Source organism: Lagopus muta, chromosome Z (genome assembly GCF_023343835.1).
Source record: "Lagopus muta isolate bLagMut1 chromosome Z, bLagMut1 primary, whole genome shotgun sequence".
NCBI lineage: Eukaryota > Metazoa > Chordata > Aves > Galliformes > Phasianidae > Lagopus > Lagopus muta.
In genome coordinates, this window is record NC_064472.1 from 7,844,042 (window position 1) to 7,866,623 (window position 22,582).

The following is a 22,582-nucleotide window of genomic DNA, read 5'->3' on the forward strand; positions in this document are numbered from 1 at the left end:
TTTTGTTGTGACTTTGTTGGAGCTTTATCAGACTTCATGACTTTAAGATCTATTTAATGCTGAACAGTGTATCCTGTGTGCTTAAACAACAACATCAGAGAGTGATTTCTTGATAGAGTGAAATCACAGAGAGAGTAAAACTCATTCTGTAGACAGCAAAGACATGAGTCACTTCTATAATCATTTTGAAAAAAAAATAGTTTCCTTCTCCATTATTATCATCAAATCACGTGTTAACAGTGGCTGGGGAATGAACAAAATGAGGTTTCAGACTCTGCTCATCCTCTTTCCTCACACTTTCTCTAAGCCTCCACCATCAGTCTTTACTGGGGAGTGGATGCTGTCTCACAGAACCTCAGATGTGCCTTGCCTGGCTCGTTCTGCAGCTCCAGGGAAGGAGACAAGAGGAAGATTCATCTAATTTTCTTCTCTTCATCTCAGGAGCTAACCCACTGCAGTCATACTGTATGCATGAACTGCACCATCTAAAAGCTAGGCTCCGATTGTAAAATAATGATGGAAAAGTCTGGTTTTAATGCAGGAAGCATTTCTAGCATACTTAGCCATTCACCACCTTTCTGCTCCAAAACTCTTACTGCAAAATGCCTGAAAATATAACTATTATTTCTCATTTCTGCCTTTTTTAAGAGCCTTAGAAGAGGCAATGTTTTAATTACTTTCTGGGAATTAAAAAAAAAAAGGAACTTAAAACTAAGGAAATCATCCCAGATCAAAACTACCATGCAGGGATTTTCCCACTGCACTTTATTAATCTTGCTAAAGCAGGGGAACTCCCTTCTCTTGCATAGCTCTTCAGGGAGTATCTCTGCTTGGTTGTGTTGGAAATAGGTGCTGTAATTGGGTTAACATGGACTCTGGTTTTTGGTCATGGTTTAGCTTAGTGCCCACTGGAGACCTCACAGCAGCATGAAAAAAAAAAAAAAAAAAAAGCAATTTTTCTCACCAACAGATAAAAATAGATCAATTTATCCCCAGAGAACTAGTTAAGTTTGCTGCTCTGGAGATACTGGGGATCCTCATTTCTAACTGCTCTACATACAGCGGTCTCCCATCAGCAGCCATCAGTGCCTTCCCAGAGCTTTGATACAAGCAACATAGGCCATGAAATCTCTCTGCTTGGGAACACTTAAAGTATTCTCTCTGCTGTTCCCAGCAAGGAAAGAACTCAGATGTTGAGTACAGTTCACAGGAGACCTCCACACTGGGGAACAATGCTAGAAATGTGGGAACCATAAAGACACATCAATGCTCTGAGACACATTTGACGCAATTTGCTTCTCGCTCTTGTAGTGGGAAAGAAGTGCCAAGGGTGGGGGCTACCACAGATGCACCAAACTAGCATCTCAAAGTGGAGAGATGCCTCACGCTCTTGCACATGGTTTCCTTCCTGGTGCTGGTGACCCAGGCTGCTCTGCTGGTGACTGCGTGATATTTTTTCCCTGCTCTCTTTGTTCCAGCTGATGCAGCAGCAAGCCGCGATCATGGCTTCGGTGGCGCAGGGCGGCTACCTGAACCCCATGGCAGCCTTTGCTGCAGCCCAGATGCAGCAGATGGCGGCTCTGAACATGAATGGCCTGGCAGCTGCCCCCATGACTCCAACCTCAGGTAAGGGGCCTGGATGGATGGAAGGGGTGGCAGGAGGGGCAGTAGACCTCGAAGGACATGTTAACTGTCAGCTTGTTCCTCTGTAAGTGTTTTCTGAAATGCTGGTCTTGCTGGTAGAGGCTACCACAGGGAAGGAGGAGAGGTCAGACCAGATCATTTTGAGGGGCTGGAACAGGTGTCCTCTGCTAGGGGCAGAAGCAGCTGGGAGTCAGTATCTGGGTCACAAAAAAGGTGCAGAAGCAGAGCCAAACGATCACCAACAGTGGGCTGTTGGGCTACTAGTGCTCCATGCTGAGCAACAGCTGAATGGTGCGAATGAGACACACCAGAGAGGGGATATGATGGATTTTGCTGGAAGGAGGGAATTGTAAGGCACTGGAAGAAGCTCTCAACCATGACCTTCAGCATCATCCTCTACACAGCTTTTCCTTAGCACAGTGGAATAATGATGCAAAAGCACTGGAATAGGCTCCCCAGGGAGGTGGTTGAGTCACCATCCCTGGATGTGTTTAAAAACCGTTGTGATGTGGTGCTCAGGGACATGATTTAGTGGAGGGTTGTGAGAGGTAGGGTTAGGTTGTGGTTGGTCTCAATGATCTTTAAGGTCTTTTCCAACCTGATAAACTCTATGAAAATATCCCACAGTGACCAGTAATTGCTTACTGGTAGTATGTGTAGATGTATAAGGGATAAGTGCTCATGCTGTCGTAGCCAGGCTGGTTCAGACACAAACAGAATAATACTTGTAGGGAGATGCAATGCAATTAATAAGATGAGTTGTATTTTGGGGATGCATAAGCCTTTTCCTACTGTGAAATAGGGCTGCTGGTACTCAGGGAAATCTGATGCTACCTGGAATGCAAGTATTTGGTGAGAAGATTTTTTTGTAGCTTGAGTAGAGACAGGTAGTTGGTGAAGGACCCAGGCCCACAGCTGGCTGGGCTGTAGCAGGACATGAGAAGACAGCGCTGGGGGCCAGAGAATTAAGCTGAGGTGTAAACAGAACTGGCTTTCCTGAAGAACAAGGAAATTATTTGGACAGGAGCAGGTCAAGGAAGTGGCAGGACGGGTAAATTATTTAGTGATTGCTGGCCTAACTGAAGGACAGCAGGGTAGCTGGGAAAAATGGGGCCAAACTTTAAAAGAAGTGAGAATGTGGAGGGGTTTGCAATATACTGCTGACTCTGTTAGGGGAGCAGAAGATACAGGGGTTTAACAGTGAAGAAGAATAATTTCTAGGGAACAGTTTAGGATAGAATTGTTTCAGAGACAATGCCAGTTGTTCCTATGAGAGGTGCTGGAGATGGGACTGAGTTCAGTGAAGAGGCATTGCAATGCCAACACATGAACCTGAAGCACTGAGCTAACCTGAAGCACTGAGCTAACCTGAAGAGGACCAGCTTGACAACAGTTTTGAGTGAGTGAGATGTGGCAGGGGTGAGCACGAGCTAGCCACAGTGCAGCTGGTGCTGGGAAAGAAGGATCTGGTTCCCCTTGCAGAGCAGATTGGTAAGAGAGCAGCCTCACTGCTAAGCACAGAGAAATCCACACCATTAGCAAAAGACCAACTGACACTGCAGCCAGGAAAGACACTGGATGGCAAGGAGACAAGGTGCCACAGTAGTGCAGGCTTAAGGGCTGTTCCTAATGAATCTGGTTCTGCTAACCTCTGTCTGCCAAAAAAAACTCCATTTCTCCATTAACATACAGTTTATCATCTCTTTACAATCTCTAGCTGGATCAATGTCAGCAGCTACAGGGTCAGATATTTATTTTCTCCTTTGCCGCTATTGGAATATAAGGTGCAGGGGGAGAAAGGGGAGGAAGAGAGATCTATTTCCACAGCAGTTTATGGAGAGCCAAGGAAAAGTGCTTGACTCAAAAATCTTACACCATACATTTTGAAATATATGTTTACATAGCGATAAATGTATAAACAATGAGTCGATGAAGCTACTGCAAATCCAAATAGAAAAGTGGCTTAATTATATGTGCACCCTTTAAACCCGCTGCTGGAAAGATTATCATATTTGCATTAGCTAGATTTGTTTTGTGTTGGTGGGAGCATAGAGAACGTCAAACAAAGAATGCTTGGAATTCAAATGCTCTCAGGGCTTGGAAAGCCAAATCCAGGCAGTGGTTTGTGATGTCTCCACCACAAACAAGCACAGTCACTTTTGCATATAAATGTCTTGAAAATAAGCCATTCTGTGACATAGGTGTGTAAATACTATCATGATGGCCAAATTCTGTGCCTGCCACAACATCCAGCAAATGAAAAATATCCCAGCTCTTCTTTCGTGTAAGCTCTTTTCTGATGTGCCCACTACCTTTTGGGAACTATTGTCAGAATACAGAAGAAGAAAGAGAGCTCATGTTTTTTACATGCTTTTCAGAGAACCTATGACTGGTCATTATTGAAAATAAGGCTCCAGTTTAGATGATCCCTTGATCTCTTTCATGGTGGCAGATTTTGCACTCTTCTCATGACATATTTTCAATCCTGGAGCCTATGCACTCTGGCATTATTGCAGATTTACCTTGAATGTGTAGCTTCCTTCACGAAAAACCTCTGTAATGGGTTGTGGAAATGTCCATTGACAATTATTCCTTGGGTGAAATGTTTAGACTTTGAAATGACTCCTTGTATTACCACAACACTTACAAAGCTTGTGATAAGATGCATAGAAAATGTTTCACATATGTCTGAGCAAGCAAGTCTACAACACTCGCAGCAATTTCTGAGTAGCCAGGAGATATCTGAAGCCTAAAGTGAATTCTCCTGCTGGCTTTTGTTAGCATTCAGAAAGCCAAATGGAAAATGATCATTCTGCTTCATAGCAGGATTTCCAGTCATTGAAGTATATCTTTGTTCTGACTTGGAATGAAAATGAAACATTTCAAAGTTCTCTGAAAAACAGGCATTAGAAAAAGTGTTTGGAACATTGTGAAAAAAAAAAAAAAAGAGAGAGAGAGAAAAAAAAAAAAAAAAAGAAGTGTTTTGATCTTTCCTAAGCAAAAGAAAAATTGTGCTAGAAAAAAGACATTGCTAACACAGAAGTCCTAAAGGCATCGGAGGTGCTGGCTGAGCACAGCGCCTCTGAGTTTCTATCTTCAGGCCCCTCATGTTCTGAGACCATAACCTGTTTCTGATGCATTCCTAATCCAGCCTCCAGGACAGTGGGTTCCTCAGAACATGGTCATGAGTTCATTCATGTTCACGAGTTCCCATGGGACCCAGGAACTTAATGAGCCTTGGATCCAGGCAGATCAAACAGGCAAGAGACAGGATGCAACTCACCAGACTTTAACTGTACAAAAGTTATGCATCTAGTGTAGTCATCTTATTTGCCTGCAGTCAATGCTGAGCAGTAGGCAGTCACAGTGGGCAATTCAGCATGGTAACTTTATGCTGTCTGCCTGTATTTTGATGGTTCCCTATTATCTTCATCTCACAAAACACTCTGCAACTGCAAGGATATTAATTTCATGTCTCTGGAACTTTGGTCTATATTTGTAGTTTATGTGATGGAACAGCTTGTGCTGGATGCCATCTCCAGACAACTGGAAGAGAAGGAGGTTATCAGGAGCAGTCAGAATAGGTTCACCAGGGGGAGGTCATGCTTGACCAACCAGGTGGCCTTCTACAATGTTGTCACATGCTGGGTAGATGGGGGGAGAGCAGTGGATGTAGTCTACCTTGATTTCAGCGAGGCATTTGGTACTGTCTCCCACGACATCCTTATAACAAAGCTGAGGAAGTGTGGGATAAATGAGTGGATGGTGAGGTGGGTTGAGAACTGGCTGACTGGCAGAGCGCAGAGGGTCGTTGTTGGTGGTGCAGAGTCTGGTTACAGACCTGTAACCAGCGGTGTTCCTCAGGGGTCGGTGCTGGGTCCTGTCTTGTTCAACATCTTCATCAATGACCTTGATGAGGGGATAGTGGCCACCCTCAGCAAGTTTGCTGATGATACAAAGTTGGGAGGATTGGCTGACACACCTGAAGGCTGTGCTGCCATTCAGCAAGACCTGGACAGGCTGGAGAGCTGGGCAGAAAAAATCCGGATGAGGTTTAACAAAAGCAAGTATAGAGTCTTCCATCTAGGGAGAAATAATTACATGCACAGGTACAGGTTGGGGAATGATGTACTGCAGAGGAGCTCTGCAGAGAGGGACCTGTGTGTCCTGGTGGATGACAGGTTGGCCATGAGCCAGCAGTGTGCCCTTGTGACCAGAAAGGCCAATGGCATTCTGGGGTGTATTGAAAAGAGCGTGGCCAGCAGGTTGTGGAGGTGATCCTCCCCCTCTACTCTGCGCCGGTAAGGCCTCATCTGGAGTACTGCGTCCAGTTCTGGGCTCCCCAGTACAAAAAAGACAGGGATCTCTTGGAAAGAGTCCAGTGGAGGGCCACAAAGATGGTGAAGGGCCTGGAGCATCTCTGCTATGAGGAAAGGCTGAGTGAACTGGGTCTGTTCAGCCTTGAGAAAAGAAGAATGAGAGGGGTCCTGATCCAGGTCTATAAATACCCAAGTCTATAAACACCCAAGGTGTGGGGGGCAGAATGGCGAGGCCGGACTCTTTTCAGTGGTGAATGGTGACAGGACAAGGGGGAACGGCCAGAAATGCAGCATAGGAAGTTCTGCACAAATGTGCGCAGGAACTTCTTTACAGTGAGGTGACGGAGCACTGGAACAGGCTGCCCAGGGAGGTTGTGGAGTCTCCTTCTCTGGAGATGTTCAAGACCTGCCTGGATGCCGACCTGTGCGACCTGCTGTAGGGAACCTGCTTTGGCAGGGGGTTGGTCTCGATGATCTCTGGAGGTCCCTTCCAAACCCTACGATTCTGTGATTCTGTGATTCTGTGATTCCTTTTCTCCTGTCTTTGATATAATATGAGGAAAAGTTGGGTCTTCTGAGATGTTTCTGATGCTCTGCTTACTGCAAAGAGAGGAATAGAAATGACTTTTAGATTCCCTTTAGACTTTCTTTCTTCTTTTCTTCTTCCTCCTTCCATGCTGCAAATCTGCACCTGGTGTAGCTTCAGCAAGATATCTCAAACTGGGGATGAAATCCAAAACTGGCATGCACCACTGACATTTGTTTTCTGTAGTGGCATTATGCCAGTCTTACTGCAGCTACAGATCTGACCTCTCCAGGGGGCTCTTTATAAGAAGAAAATTAAAGAATTGCAATGAATATTCCTAAACTTCCTTACGCTTGCACAAAATAGCAAGCTCAAATCCCCTGCTGCAGTTTTAGAAAACATTACTTACATTGCCTATGCAAATAAAAGAGAGATCCAGAAAAGCAACTGAAATTTTAACTAGCCTTTGTGATTTGCAAGCTGATGGCATATGCTGAGAGCATTGCCTTTGGACTCAGGTTGCCACCACTGGCTCCCAGCACCACCACTGAGGCCAACACCATTTAAATAAGGAAAGAGGAAACAGCAGCTTGTCTGCTCAGGGTGTAAGAAAAGAGACAAAGTATTGCATGCTTCTTGGGCTGCTGAAATCAGAACATACAGAAGCAGCTCATTAATCTGTATGAGTTCTCTTAAAGTACCAGCACAGATTTAAGCAGTCATTAAAGTGTGTTATTGGACTAACCCATCATGGAGTGCTGTGATTGTGAATAAAATTTCTGCAATTGGTTTAAAAAAGGGATTCCTGCAATCAGTAGTACATCCTGACACAGGAAGATATTACTGAAGATAAGAGAGTTTAACTTCGCACCCCAGACAGCAAGAGAAAAATACAATTTCATACGTATTGAAAACTCATTTTTATTCTCTGGAAACATCCTGAATACATTTCAAGTAGCACAGACTGTCCAGTCCTTTCAAATACACATAGGAGAAAACAGTAAGGTAGCAGAGGGATTTAATTCCCCCCCAAAAATTTTAAGATTTCTTCATCAGTGGGTGACAGGATCCCACCCAAAACATAATGATTAAATTGTTCCTCTGCAATAGCATCATAGCCCCCACAGGATGAGTCTGGAAAGAAATGGAGGAACACAGTTCCATGGAGGAAAACTGTAGCTTAATTTTTGCCCCTTTTCTGTCAGAGATCCCTGCTGAAACTACAAATTCAGGCGGGGCCAAAACAGCAACACTAAAAATGTATTGCTATCTGTATGTAGGCTACAAATCAACTTGCCAAATATTTTAAGTATCCCTGATGCTGGAGTTCAAAATTAGTTTGCACACAACGTGTGTATTCATGAGAGAGTGCAGAAAGAGTGGCCCTGAAAATCACTACGCCCACAAAGCTGACATCTCCAAAGAGAAACTGTAGAAAAGTGGGACTGTGAATTTGCTTTTGGTGCTAAATGATATCTAGGAAAGAAATGTCTGCTTATTAAGTCATCAAACATGTAGTACTCTAGGGAGAGAGCTCAGGAGGAATGGCAGTATTTCTGCTGTCTTGTACTGCATGATGTTAGCTGTGGATCTAGTCTTAGAGATCAGGATCACCAAACAAATTTTGTCTGTTGAAAAAAGCTTTCCAAACCTTTCTTATGTTAAATGCTTTCCAAACAAAAAAGCAATGGTAAGTTTAGCCCGCAATCATGTGAGTGGTTGCTTTCTTCATGAGAAAGCTTGGAAGATTTTTCTTTTCGTGAAATAACATAAGGTTTCTGAGTGGTGGTCATAGTTGTTGCATCAGGAGCTTTCTCTACATGGTTATTGCTTCCAGTACTCATCAGCTTTGATTTTGTGTTCTTCCCTCCTTGCAGGTGGAAGCACGCCTCCTGGCATAACTGCACCAGCTGTGCCTAGCATCCCATCTCCCATTGGGGTGAATGGTTTCACTGGCCTCCCGCCGCAGGCTAACGGGCAGCCCGCCGCAGAAGCCGTGTTTGCAAATGGCATACACCCTTACCCAGGTAAGCCAGACCATTGCCATGCCCACAGCCTGCTTCATCAGTGTTAGGGAAAGGTCTGTAGCATCAGCTACTTCAGAAGGATTATTCTCTGTACCTGGCAGTGTGCGCTAGTTTCCAAAACAATTGCTGCATTCAAACCCTCTAGCCTTACCAGGGCTGGTGACTGAAGCCAGTTCAGCTGACACGTAACAGGCTCAGCTTCAACCTATCATGTCACGCCATTGGAAACAGCTGATAGGGTTCATAGACTGCGACCATCTCAAAAGATGCCAGTCCTGATGGGGTGATTTTGACGTCAGAAATGAATGAGGGAGGTTAAAGAATATGTATCTACCTCTGTGCCTGTACTTAACAGATATATGGACAATGTGAGGCTGTAATCACCAAGAACTTAGGGGTTTACAAGTTCTTAATGTGGACTTATATTTTTCTAGCTTTCTCGGGATTTGATAAAGACTTCTGCTTGAAGCTGGAGCTGGAAAGACATTTCTTACCATTGACTGTATACACACTAATAATACCAATCACAACAATATAATTTAAGTAAATTTTACTAATTGATCCTAGCTACCATCTGGCAAAGGCATATTTTACCCTGGGACACTCAGATTAATCCAATCTGTCAAGAAATTAGACAGTTACTCCAACCAAAAAGCCCACAAACACCCTAACAAAAAAATTCTTTCCACCTCAACCAGTCCTGAAAACTTATAAGAGTCGACATCACTGGGGACTTTATGAGCTGCAAGGAAAAAAATCTCATAACAAAGAAGTACAAAAGTCTTGCTTTGAGTTGCTACTCAAAGTCACTGAAAGAAAACCTGTGGATACATCAAAGGAATACCCAGAAATATCAACAATATTGAAAAAATAGCTATAATTTCCCCATACACACATATCTGATAAACATTTAGCCCATGAGTTGAACTTTAAGCAGAATTGAAATCAAGGAACTTACTGTGTTAAAATTTAGGCATGTATATATGTTTGTGGCAGTGTAGAGGAATAAGCAGTCTTGGCAGCTAAAGGAGGCATCAGAAGATTGGATGAAGCTTTAGTGTGCTCAGTGAGCTCAGCCATAACAGCAGGAAAGTTGGTTCCTCTACCCATTTAAGTATTTACCTATTTGCCAGCCTATCATTGCTCTTTTTATTCATTCATTTCTATGTTATTTTTTTTTCACTGCTTTGTCTAACTCCTCTTGGCTAATTGTCCACTATCCATTACTGCAAATATCAGAGAAAATATGATATTTTTAGATGAATTGTAATGACTTGAGCTTTTATTACTATCTCTAAATACCCCCGTAATTAAAGAAAACTTTAAGTTAGGCATTTCATGCAATATTATATAAAAGTCAATGGCCTTAATCCAATTCTCTCTGATTTTGGAGAGGCTTTCTCAGCCAGCAGTTCATAGTAAGTCCATGCACAAACATCAGAAGCATAACAGACTGAAAGGTGAAAGTCATCTTTGCTTCTCTTCTCTTCAGACAGAGGGTCTCCCCTCTGCCAAAAGATCTGACATGCAAATATTTTATTTTGTACAACATTTGGATTTATCTCAGCATGTCTTCCGCAATATATTGGTCTTTCCTGGTGCTCAACTTTCCCTCAACTCAATGACATCCTAAGTGATAGCAGAGGTATAAAGTGGTCAGCCAAGCCTTCACTTCTCGTTTTACTTCTGCCTGTGCCCACTAGCAATAAATCTCTTACAGCAAGTTCCTTTGTAGCAGGTTGGGTGTAGGACAAGGCATGTGTTGGCTCCATCTTATTCTCTTCTCCTCCTAATGAGCATTTATGCACTCACCAAAACTTTACTCCTTGCCACAGGCTTTATTGAGGCCTGGAGCTTAGCAACATTGAAAAAAAAAAAAAAAAAAAAAAAAAGGATTAGACATTTATATGGATAATGAGAACATCCACGGTCACATTAGACTGGATAAAAATGTAGAAAGGACACAAACCTTCATGCTTTATTATAAAATCCAGCCACTAATTGCTTGGGGTTAGAAAGAAATTTTCATCACTGGGCAGCTTATTCCATCATTGTTCATTATAGGATTTTTTGTACATTACTCTGTAGTATCTGTTATTGGCACTGCCCTGTGGTTCTGCATTTCTAAATACAAGGATAGAAATAAAATAGTAAAGCTGAGCATTCAATTGCACTAACACTGTAGAGAAGAAAAGAACATGCCAGTGCCATCCAAAGTCAGCATCTTCCAAACAATTTTCTTTTATGATATATCTCTCATTCTAAAAGTGGCCAAGAGTGCTGCAGTATTATGTATGTTACCATAGTAAGCTATGGTTATGACTTCCCATATATTGTTTAATGCCTGAATTTTGCTCTTAGATACTTTTTCATACCCAACAAAAAAAACCTGAAATGTGGGTTCAGACCATTATATCCTGTAGCACAATGTGCTTTGTTGCCTGAAAATAGCAAAGCAGGACAATCAAAATCTGTAGAGGGATGACATCCACATCATTCAGACCCAAATAAATCTCATTACTTGTGCAGTTTGTCTACACATTCACCTTTGTGTCTAGCTATAATATTTTTGATGTTACATCTAAGCAACTCAAGAACTCCACAATCTTTGCACTATAAAAGCAGGTGCAAATTATGTAATTGTATTTACCCTGTAGTTTCACTCTTTTTTTTTTCTCTCTTACCCTATCCTCTTTTTTTTAATATTGCCTTTGTCTGGAGCAGGGACACACACAAAGTACCATTTGGGTCAGACTACTGAAACCCCTATGGCTTTGGGGCAAAGGCAAGAATAAGTCAAACAACCCTACTCACCAGGCCCCTAATCACAGCCCCATATCCTGCAGGAATTCTCTTTTTCTGTGACTTCCACTTGAGTTACAGATCCACGCAGTAACCCCAGAAAATAATTCCTTGCAGACAGCTCTTTGCAAGCCATGCTCTCGCCCTCTCCAAGTACAACCAGTACATAATGGCTCTCACTGCACTTCTGTGCATGGATAGAATCAACAGGGAGAAAATATTTCTTCTCCTAGTAGTATGAGTCCCTCTGGATATTTGGCCCTGTTGTGCTAATGCCTGCCCCTTAGTCTTCAGCTTGCAAAGCTATTGAATGTAGCAGTGTGTCACAACATACACTGGGGACAATGAGCATAATCTGTTGTGCCATGGTATGGTGAGTCACTTTGTAGTAGTGCAAGGGCATTTGCCACTTCACCATTAGTCATAGTAATAGGGATTGCTCTCTTCTGCCTACACTCTTTGGTTATCAAGAGCCCAGTGCCCCTCTTGTAACAGTGGAGATCATCTGCACTCATTTCTGGATTGCATTATGAGGGTCTAGACAAAATTCTCCCTGCAAAAATAAGACCTCCTTGGGAAGAGGAAGGGAGAAAAGTGAGAGATCAAAGGGCAGTGAATGGAAAAGACAGAAGCAGCTGTCACAGGATCAGTGACACAAAAGGACAGAACTAGAAGAGGGCACTGAGCAGAGCACTTAGAAAAGAGCAAGAGATACCCAGAAAGGAAGCACAAAGATATCCCATAGTACCCAGTGGGATGTCCAGTTTGACTAGAGCCAGGGGCAAACCCAGGGGTAGGGCAGCACTGGGGTTCCTCAGATGGAGAATGTTTTCCAGGACACTGGTTTCTTCAGTGCATTTAGTCTGAGCTGTAGTTACTGAGAACTACAAAAGATTTCCCTTAGTTCTTCACAATTCTCTAATAAACGTGTTGCCTTGTTCACTGTTCTCAGGCTCACAGTGCTACTGTTCCTGACTGCCTGCTGCTGCCAGGAACAGCTTTATATATCCTCACTGCAGACACTGCAGAAGTCCCTCTATTCACCTTTGCATACTCAGTGTGCATGTGTCTGGTTTAGTGAGACAGCAAGCTCCACTTGATACCCTGCATAGGGTCCAGTCCCCTCTGGTCTCAATAGACCCCTCCCAGTGATATTGGTCAGGATCAGGGACTGTTTGTGCAGACAGAAAAAGGAACCAGCTTCCACCACCCCACTGCTTGCATTTCAAACTTATCAGAGGATGTGACCCACGAGAATAAGAAAAGAGCAAGAAAAGAATAACAAAATCACCTGTAGGAAGGTTCAATCCCCGTAACATTCAGTCCACTCATACACCATGTCCTAGAATATACCTGCCTCAGCAGCCCCTAGGCTTAGTTACTTGCTGTGGGAAATGTTTGGCTGTGTTGTATTTGTCCACCATAAATCCCGAGATGAGCTTTCACTTTCATATTTTGTATCAGCAGTTTCAAAAGTGCAACAGTGAGCTCCTGAAACATCATTATGACTGGAAAGCATTTATTTGACCCATTTGTAACAATCTGCCACGTGCCATAAACCACGCTTTACTGGTAAAATAAATAAGTGAAGGAATGCACTCATTAAAAATATAATAACAAGTTGCCATCCTCAATTGTAGTCTAAGCTACTTTAATGATGCTGTGTACTTCGAACAATCACACTGCAGACATAATGAATGAGGTTGTTTAAGGCAGTTGTGGGAGCCTTTTCAGAGCCAAAGCTTTTTCTCCTCTGATCTAGAAGATGGTGTAAATACAAAGCTGGAACTTTGCTAGTTTTCAGAGGAGAAGCACCTAAGTAAGTTAACATCTTGAGGGTTTTTTTTTCGGAGGTCACTTAAAGTAAGCTCCCAAAAACATGAAGTTAAGTGCTCTGTTATGTTTAAAACCTGACCCCAATTTATATGTTTATGAGCACAGACAATGGTAGAGAAGTCTGGTCCTGGCTTTGTTGCTGAATTAGTAAATCACCTTGGCCAGCCACCTCCACCTTGTGACATTTCCAATTCTTCAGAATTTTTTTTACTTTGTATCAAGCTCTTCATGGCCAGACATGACTCTTACTGTCCTGTCTCAGCAGAAGACCAATTTCAGATGGGATTGGAGGCAGGCCTACAAGGAAAATTCTGAAGATAATTCTGATTTCCAGTGATAAGCTGCATGACTTTCATATTAAGCTCATTTGTTGTCCCAAACAAGCATCAACTATACCTGACACTGTTTCCAACTCACATGACACAACAGGGGAGCTCCCCTGTTGTGAACAGAAACAGGCAGTGGGGCAACATATCTTTGACTGAATGGTGTCCAGTCCCTAAATGGCAAAATGAGACTATAAAACACAGAATCAGTCTCTGTTTTCTGCCGGATCAGCACATTCTTTCTATTATTGCAGTTATTGTTGTGTCTGAATACCTAATTAATTACAACAGTAAACGCTGGCTTCTTTAATCACAGCATCAGCTGTCCTAATCAATCTTAATAATATGGGATCTGTACTATGGCACCCATGAATTTTAATCTACATAAATTTCTTAAGACCTCTCACAAGCTTGTTGTACGAAATGATGTAATTATGGCTATAGATTAGGCCTGTAGAGAGTGATTTAAATTGGATTTAAGAAGGTGAATAGAGCCCTCCCACTCAGTTATTTATTTATTTATTTTAATCCTACCCTTTGCATGGATTTTTTTTCTATCATTTTCTTCCCCTCCCCAACAGCCCTGCCACCCTCTGATCACCCTCCATCCCCATCTATCTCCCAGCAGCTGCAGTGGCAGAGCTGCATTCCTGGGGGAGATGTAAGACACCTCTGGGACTGTGAGAAGAATTAATGGAAAGTGCAGAACAAAAAGTTGTGGATCCAAGTGACAAAATGTTTCGGTAGAGCTTTGCAGGGAGTAGTGATGAAAAACAGGGTGAAATGGATGAAATAAAGCGTGGCTGCCAGGAAATGCAGTTATTGAAATGAAATAAAAAGTGTTGAGGGGAATATCATGTAGGCTTAAGGTTTGCTTACTCCTTCCAACAAAGTGAAATCTTATGGTGTTTAAGGGGCCTCAAATGTGCCAGACCCTGCTTTTATTTTTTAGGGGACCTCAGCACTTTGTTTCCAGGCAGTAACCATCATCTCATTTCTTTACCACTTCCTCTGGCTTCAGTGCAATTCTCCCTGATCTACACCACTGAGCAATCACAGCAGAGTTCTGCCCTTTCTCCTACAACCATTTCCACCTGCTGTACCCACATAATAGCTCCGTTGCCGATTCCACATGAGGTTACAGGCATCTCAGGAGGCACTCTTTATACAGCATCACTTAAACTGATTTTATTTATTTTTAACAGCATGCTTCTTACTGCCACCTCCATTCTTTCATTGTCTGACTAAAGCTAAATGCCAGGTCTAACACTAGCTGAACATCCCCTTAAAAAGTTGGACTTAAATCTAGAGTTATATGAGTAGTAAGAAAACTTCCTGGTTTTAATTTTAAAGCAGTGGTATTTCATGCTGACTTGGGAAATCATCCTTAGTTTTTGGCATCAGGCAGAGGATTCCGAAAGTGACATTAACGGATCTACTTTCTTTGAAGGACTTGGGAGTCATTTCTTGACTTCTGCCTAATGAATAAGTGCTGCCTTCGTTAAATTTATATTTATGGCCATATAGTAGGTCATTGGCTTGTTTTATGTCTCCAGGTTTATGGAAGGTTATCTGCTGTGGTCACCTTGTGGCATCTTGGCCAGGATTGTCTTGCAAAGCGACAATCGTATCTGAGCAGAATTTTTCCCATGGAGATATGGAAATTATCAAATTAATATAGAAGCTATGTCCAGGGATAAGGCTCTTGCCCTGAGCTGCCAAATGAAGTTACTATTAGTATCTGTTTTCACAGTATACCTATAGCTTGCCCTGGCAAGGCCAGATCTTCAGTTTCCGGAAAGCACGTCTATGCTAACTTCAGTGGGGCTGACATGATTGATATTTGTTCCCTGGCCTCTCAGGAGCCTCTCTGCTTTTTTCACTTTATTTCACCAGCTGATCCTCAGCATGTACATTACATCATGTAATAAGGAGTTGAGAGAAAGGCTCAGGATGCAAAAAGTTTACCCTGTCTTGAATTTGGTCTATCATTTTCAAGGGATATCGTAATTATTACTTGTTGCCACACAACTAATATTTACAGTAATAGAGAAACTGGATAGGGAGAAAGGGTTGCTGAGATAAGGTAACTCTCCTTCCTCAGTGGAGCATGATTATATTGTCTGCATCTTATGAAGGAATAAAGCAACTTTCTCTCCTGATCTCCTCATGTTGAGCACAGAAGTGATTCATATCTCCCCATCACTTTGAATTTTAGTATGTGATATGTTCCAGCCTACAGTAACAAGCAGCCCCTGGGCTAGCTCTGAATCATGGGTCCCTTGTACATCTGAGCCCCTTCTGAACTTCACACAGGTCACTAATACATAGGAGGGCTGTCACTTTACTGAACGCAGTATGGCCACAGCTTCCATAAATGTTTAATCTGTGCCTAGAGGTTTCTGGACCAATACCAACCATTGGCTTCATCTACACTACTGCTGGAAGCACAGGCAGTTGTGCCCTTCACTAAGTTTAATGAACCCAGCACAACGAGCATGACTGCCCAAGCTACCTTAGCTTTGCACTGGGACACCCAGCCTGCTCTCAGTCTGTGTTCCCTGTACCCCTTGGCCTTGCTGGCCATTACAGACACATACATTGTACTGAAATTACATCTTCATCTGCTTCAGAGCTAAGAAAGATGAGTACACAGTGAGCAAAAGTAATCACTTTTGTTTTTTAACAACTCCCAAGTTAAAATCCTGCAGTTGGTGACCCACCACAATTGCATTTCCCAAGTAGATAAGATAGGTTGTGAGGGTCTGAATAAAACAGAGATATGCAGGTTGGGTTTTCTGCCTCCACATGTCATCTGGTGCTGCAACCCAAGGTGCTTTTTCCTCACTCCTTTCCAAGAGCATCCAGAGACTGTTCGGACACTGTAGCAGTCCTGCATGTCAAACCAGCTGTAAATACCTGGCATTTTCTTTACTTATGAGTACATGGTTTTCAATTTTGATCAAAACTGACTGAATCAAGGGAGAGTTTTACTACTGACTTCTAAAGATATCTTTTTAGATATCTCTATCACCATCAGCCCAACTATCGCCACCTTAACCAATTTCAGATTGTTATAAGTTTTCTCCTTGCTTTTGGTTTCACTGCAATCACCTACAATATCCTCATCTTCATCTACATTCTTAGAAACATTGTTATTCCCATCAGGGGCATCTGAGAACTCTTCACAAAATGCTTCAGTACCACAGTCTCTGATTGATGCTGCATGGTCTAGTTTTATTGGTTCAGCAATAACTGAGTTTGGTGCTTGATTTCTTGAATGCCAGTGTCTTTAGCAATGTTATCCTCTTTCTTCTCTACCTCTTCTGGAGTTTCCATGACTTCCTTCACTGCAGAGGAATTTAAGCTGTGATCATATTCATTTTCCAAGTCACTGCAGTCTTTGCTGATCAGCTGAGCTTCAGGAAGTACACTGTATTATGTACCTCAGATTGTGGGCACTCAGTACCGCACTGAATTCCATCACATAGCTCTCCATCATATAAGTCACTATTTGACATTTATTTAAGTAATGACTTAAACACTGGATCTTCCCTCAGAGTCAGTGGAGAGCTTTCACTTGGGAGCAATAAATGGTTTGGGACCCCTACACACAGAATTTGGGTTATGAAGAATGTCAGTCCTTGGCAGTGAAGGAGAAAATTTGGAGACAGCTACTGAAGAAAGGTGACCAGTAACTTCTGGTTTTGGTGCTCATGCTAGCTTTGTGATTTCTGGAGAAAAGAGAGAGAAGTCACGTTAGTCAACTTGATGTCTTATTAAAGCCACCAGTATATATTCTACAGTAGACTTATACATTATATTTGTCTTTTATAAAGCTGATGGAATCCAGCCAATAAAAGGCCTGTTCTGAAGAGAGAACTGCTACAGCAGTGAATATGTACTGTGCTTCCATGTGGCACTGCAGCTATTCCAGGGAATGTGGTGCTCATGGACTGGGTTAGGTTGAGGTTGGACTTGATGATCTCTGAGGTCTTTTCCAAGCTGAGCAATATTATGATTCTGTGATTCTATGGTTTAGAGTCATCATGAAACAAAGCAGCCCCAGCACAGCTGGAGAGGAAAAGGTGTACAGCTGCAGAGCCAAAGGTGTATCACACAAGTTGAGTAGCTTGGATGCTTTCCTGTGCAACCTGCTCTTGGCAACCTGCTTTAGCAGAGGGGTTGTACTAGATTATCTTCAGAAGTCCTTCCCACCCTCTATGATTCTGTGATTCTATATACTACAAGACAGGAAGTCATTCTTACTGATGAAACAGTCTCTTGAGAAAGAAACACCCAGTTAGACCCCTAAAGTCCTAAAGATGCAGGGAAATAATGAACTCTAAAAACTTTGTGTGAGAGGGAAAAAGGCTGTGCTTAAATGCTTGTTGTTCCAAACACTTTAAATAAAGCATTTTTCCAGTTTTATTATTTAATCTTGAACATGAACAGTGATATTCAGTGTACATTTCCTACAGAGAATGGCTTGGTTACAGTGGTCAGAATATGGTTCCAATGACAGGCGAGATGCCAAGGGATGGGGTAAGGAGAGCAGCTCATCAATGAATCAGGAGGCCCTGTTCAGTTTCTAGCACTGGCACAAAAGCCAAACAATGTAATGCTCCTAAAGCTGCTGAAACGTGTTCTCTGAAAAAGTGGCCAGCCCCACTGGGATTTAATCCATGTTAAAACCTTAAGCTCAGAGCTCAGTCCAGCGAAAGGTGTTTAACTGTGAGGAAGATTTTATTCTGATCCAAACCAAAATTAGAAGTGTCAGGTTTCCTTCAGGAAGAGCAAAGCCTGCAAAGCCCAAGAATTCATAATATAGCTTATTTGGAGGTTTTTGCCATTATTCTGTATGGGCAGGATACAGCCTCAACAGTAGCTGTGAGAATGGACAGTTTCCACATGTGCCCACCTAAGGCAAGAAAAAATGAAAAGGACTACAGTTGAATAGATGTCATGCCATGGTTTTTCCTGTATCTACAAAGAGGGAGGCATTGCCAATTGTCAGCATGTCAGAAAAGAAAATGCATGCCCAAATCCATTGTCAGCTTTTACACTATCTTTCAGCATGGCCTGCAGACTGAGCCATGTCACAGACATGTTGTTGGAATGGACACACTGGACGAAATGTTCCCCAGCCTTACTGCTATCATGCAGGACATCAGTCAGGTGCTCTGCACCAGCCTGCACAGCCCAGCAGCTCAGGCTCCTTCTACACCATGCTCTCCTGGAGAGCTGATTCGTGGTTTCTGACAGGCATGACCTTCTGATCCAACTAGACTAATCCAGTGCAGAGAACAAAAACACTGTGAGTGTATCTCCTGAACAACAAAGAGAATTTCTTTGTTTAGCTCTATAAGCAGGTGGGTGCCACCAAGAAAGGGCAGTTGCCTTTAGGGCAGACACAACAGATCATCTCTTTTGCTTCAGACTTCAATACTGTGGTTCTTCTTTAAAGATTTGCTCCCTCCACCACATTTCCTTTTTTATTTTCCTCAGGATGTTCCTTCTATCTGAGAGCATATAATCTTGGTCTCTTTAGAGGGTTCAAGTTAGTAAGAACCATTCTCCCAAAGGAGTGCAGGAACTGCTGCGTCACTCAGCCTTTTGTAACCATCAGTTTTCTTCTAGAGCAACATGCTCAACAGCCTGCTTTTAGACGGAAACAATTCTGAACAGAGGTTAAAAAGAATAGACTTCAGTCACTTCCTTCTTCAAGAAAGCAGGAGTAAAAGGAGAAGAGATTTTATGTTTTGCAAGCATTTCTTACAGTTTCCTGGAGCATCTGCACTTTAACTTTACATCTCTATGATGCTTCTGCTGATCTCCAGAGGTTTTAATGAATTCTCCTCATGTTCTTTTGTATGAGTGAAAATCCTTACAGTAATGCAGTGCTTTCCTGTTTTACACAGATGCTGTGGGACCTGACAAAAGTCAGATAGCGATTCAACCCACCAACATCCAGCCTAAGTCTACAGTCTCACCTGTTTCTTTCAGTCATCACCCCTGGAGATCTAGTTATATCATAAGAACAGGATCCTCCAAGACTTAGCTGGACAGTTGTATTTCTCCCCTCCATGTTTGTTCTTGGTTTTAGCCTTCCTCTTTGCATGTGGGGAGATAAGTATACTAGGAGACCTTACAAACCATCATGACCAATGGTAATCTTTGACATTAAGTCAAATCTGTAATAATATCAGTTACAAAGCATTTTGTCTGTTTTCTTCAGGTTCATAGCACTCATTTTCCACCTAGTCACACATTTTGGCTTGTAGCCAGTCTCCCTCCTTGGGTAGGTCAACGTCTACACACCCTCCAAGCCTTTTCCATCAGCCTTCTTGTAGGAAAGAAGAAAGTGGGAACTGATGGGGGGAAGCAGCAGCTCCCTAACAGAACATCCTAAAAGTACGAAGCCAGAGGGATTGCATAAATGTAGAACTATGCAGCACCAATAAATACAAATTAAACTCATAACAAGAAGTGAAATATTAGGGCCAAGGTGACATTTGGACTGGAGGTTCAGCCAAGCTTTGCTTTAAATATTTTATTGCTGCAGATAAAGAAAGAGCTTATCCAACACGTTTCTCTCTCTTTCGCTTGCTCTCTTTTTCTCTCCCTATGAACCAAAGGGGAAAAAAAAAAAAAAAAGAAAAAAAAAAAGTATCTTAACTAGCTTTGGTTGTATTTGAGCTACACTTCAAAGTTTCACAAAAATAAACAGTTTTAAGGGGGAGGAATGCACACTTGTAAAGAGAGAAAATGCACTTTGAAGCCAGCAAGGGACTGCGTGCTCTACGCAGAGATTCACAGCATCCTGCCTGGAGCAGACAAGCAGTGTCCCCCTCCCCTCTGAGGAGCCTCTCCTCCCTTCGAATGGGGCTGCCTGGCAGCAATGGGTCTTTTGAAGGAACGTCAGGATAGCAGGAGCCAGTGCTTTGTTCTCTTCTCCTTCCCCCTGCTATGCTCCTGTTGTTTTCTGCTCTGATTGAAAGTTTCATGTGCCGGTAGCTGTCACTGAGATCTGAGTCTGCACAGCACCTAGCACAGCATCAGTCCTGGATTAGGATGTGGGCTCTTTGGGGTTGACTGCAGCAATGCCAATAATCTACATGATTAGAGGTGGGCTCTGAATCTTGAGAAAGGTGGAGAAGGGTTTGTTTGCCCTGTGCAGAGTCACACAGGGACATGCAAAGCTTGAGGACAGAGCTCTCCTGGACATCATGGGGGGTCTGCACCAGTCCTGTCTTTAGAATGAGATGCTCCACTGCTGGGATCCTCAGCCTTTGGGTTTGTCTGTCTCACAGCACACATTTCTTAGGGAAAAGAAAGGTTCAGCTGAGGGCTCTGGGTGTGCTGGGCCCAGAGCGGAGGAGTTGAGGGGAACCTGATGGAGGCTGCAGCTTCTCACAGGGAGCGGAGGGCAGCGCTGAGCTCTGCTCTGTGTGACAGCAACAGGGCCTGTGGGAATGGCATGGAGCTGTGCCAGGGGAGGGCTGGAAGTTAGGGAAAGGCTCTGCACCAGAGGGCGGGGGGCATGGAAGAGGCTGCCCAGGGCAGTGGGCACGGCAGTGAGCTGCTGGAGCTCAGGGGGTGTTTGTACGTCACTCTCAGATACATAGTTTGAATTTTGGTTGGTCTTGTGTGGAGGCAGGATTTGGACTCAATGATTCTTGGGGTCTGGTTCAAGTTGGGATATTCTCTGATTCTATTTCTCTGTTTTAATCCCTTATTTCCTTCTCTATTCTGTCTCCACAGCGCAGAGTCCCACTGCAGCAGACCCCTTGCAGCAAGCCTACGCTGGAGTGCAGCAGTACGCAGGTCGTTAGTATTAACACTTTCTCCCAGTAAACCTTTTTCTTCTCTAAATTCTGTAAACACAGCTAAGGGGGCTGTGGGAAGGGAGGTGGATCCTGAGGTGGGGACACCTGACAGATCTTCAGATTCAATTTGCAGTATCATGAAAACAAACCTAAGGACCCAGAGCACTGGGGAATGGCTCCCACTGAGCTTTACCTTTGTGCAGCTTCACTGACAGAACTGGACCAGGCCTCCCTAGAACGTTCAATGAGCAAGAGAAAAATCAGACCTCTTGGTTTGTGGCCACTTTGTGTTACAGAAGATCTGGGGGTCTCCTGAGTGCTGCAGTGAGCAGGGCAGATGGGCAAACAGACCCTGCCAAGCCACTGCAGCAGTGCCTGGCAGGGCACAGTCAGTGTATGTCTGCATACACCCATTTTGTAGGGTATGTTTGAACTCTGCTGGTTGCACATGTGTGAGACACCCCAGCCCTGGCTAGTTCTGATGTGGCTGGAGGTACAGATTCGAGGCTTGCCCTAGAAGCTGCGTATACTCCTGGTTTCCCAGCAGCTTCTCCATGACCTCCAATGGGCAGACCTCTCACTCTCACGTCTCTGTGTATGCTGAGCAGCTCCTTTGCAGTTGATGGACTGACACCAGCCAAAGTGACCCGGTGCAGACCATGACCCTGCTGTGTTCAGCCTCCCCTTGTGAGGTGTCCATGGCCAACACTGCAAGGAAGCTGCCACCTCAAAGTCATTATTTCCTGTGGTAACTGGAGCAATCATGGGCTCCCGCTGAGGAATGGCTATTATTTCATGTCAGTGCTGTATCTGGAAACTTAATTTAATTCTCCATGTAGGGCTTCATTTGCCGGTATTTTAGTTATTGTCATTTATTGCTTGTGAGGTTTGATAGATGGGAAGCAGCTCAACCCTTTGAGCTGTTAATTAACCCCTCTGCACACACATGGCCCCTATCCCCCTCTCTCTGGGCTCACAGGCGACCCGTACTCTGTATTTTTAGCAGCAAGGCACATCATCTACCATCTGTGGTATTGAATGGCTCCCCTAGTCTGCTTGGTGGGGGAGCTGAGGTGGGGAAAATTGTTTAATTGCTGCACACTGTTTCCACTGTGTTTGTGTAGAAGACTAAGTGTCCATAGACGTGAAAGGAAATGTATATCTGAGAATGCATGCAGAAGTGTGCTTCTGTGCATATTCTGTATAGAGTTAGAGAGAGTGGGAATACATATGAACTGTTATTATAAGCATGTGTATAAATCAGAGTGCAAAA

General features: G+C 43.3%; 1 protein-coding gene across 11 annotated transcripts in view; it reads left to right on the forward strand.

Moving 5' to 3' along the window:
• Positions 1–22,582, forward strand: part of CELF4 (CUGBP Elav-like family member 4) — a 715,283-nt gene that overhangs the window by 640,112 nt on the left and 52,589 nt on the right. For 6 of the 11 annotated variants that reach the window (XR_007373866.1, XM_048930944.1, XM_048930945.1 and 3 more), the window contains exons 7-9: positions 1,479–1,626; positions 8,367–8,516; positions 21,245–21,310. Coding sequence is in view for 10 of the 11 variants with exons in the window: in XM_048930944.1 (XP_048786901.1) it covers positions 1,479–1,626; positions 8,367–8,516; positions 21,245–21,310 (364 nt within the window). In the remaining variant the exon portion in view is untranslated. The remainder of the gene's footprint in view (positions 1–1,478; positions 1,627–8,366; positions 8,517–21,244; positions 21,311–22,582) is intronic. The other 5 variants (XM_048930947.1, XM_048930953.1, XM_048930950.1 and 2 more) reach the window with 2 other exon arrangements.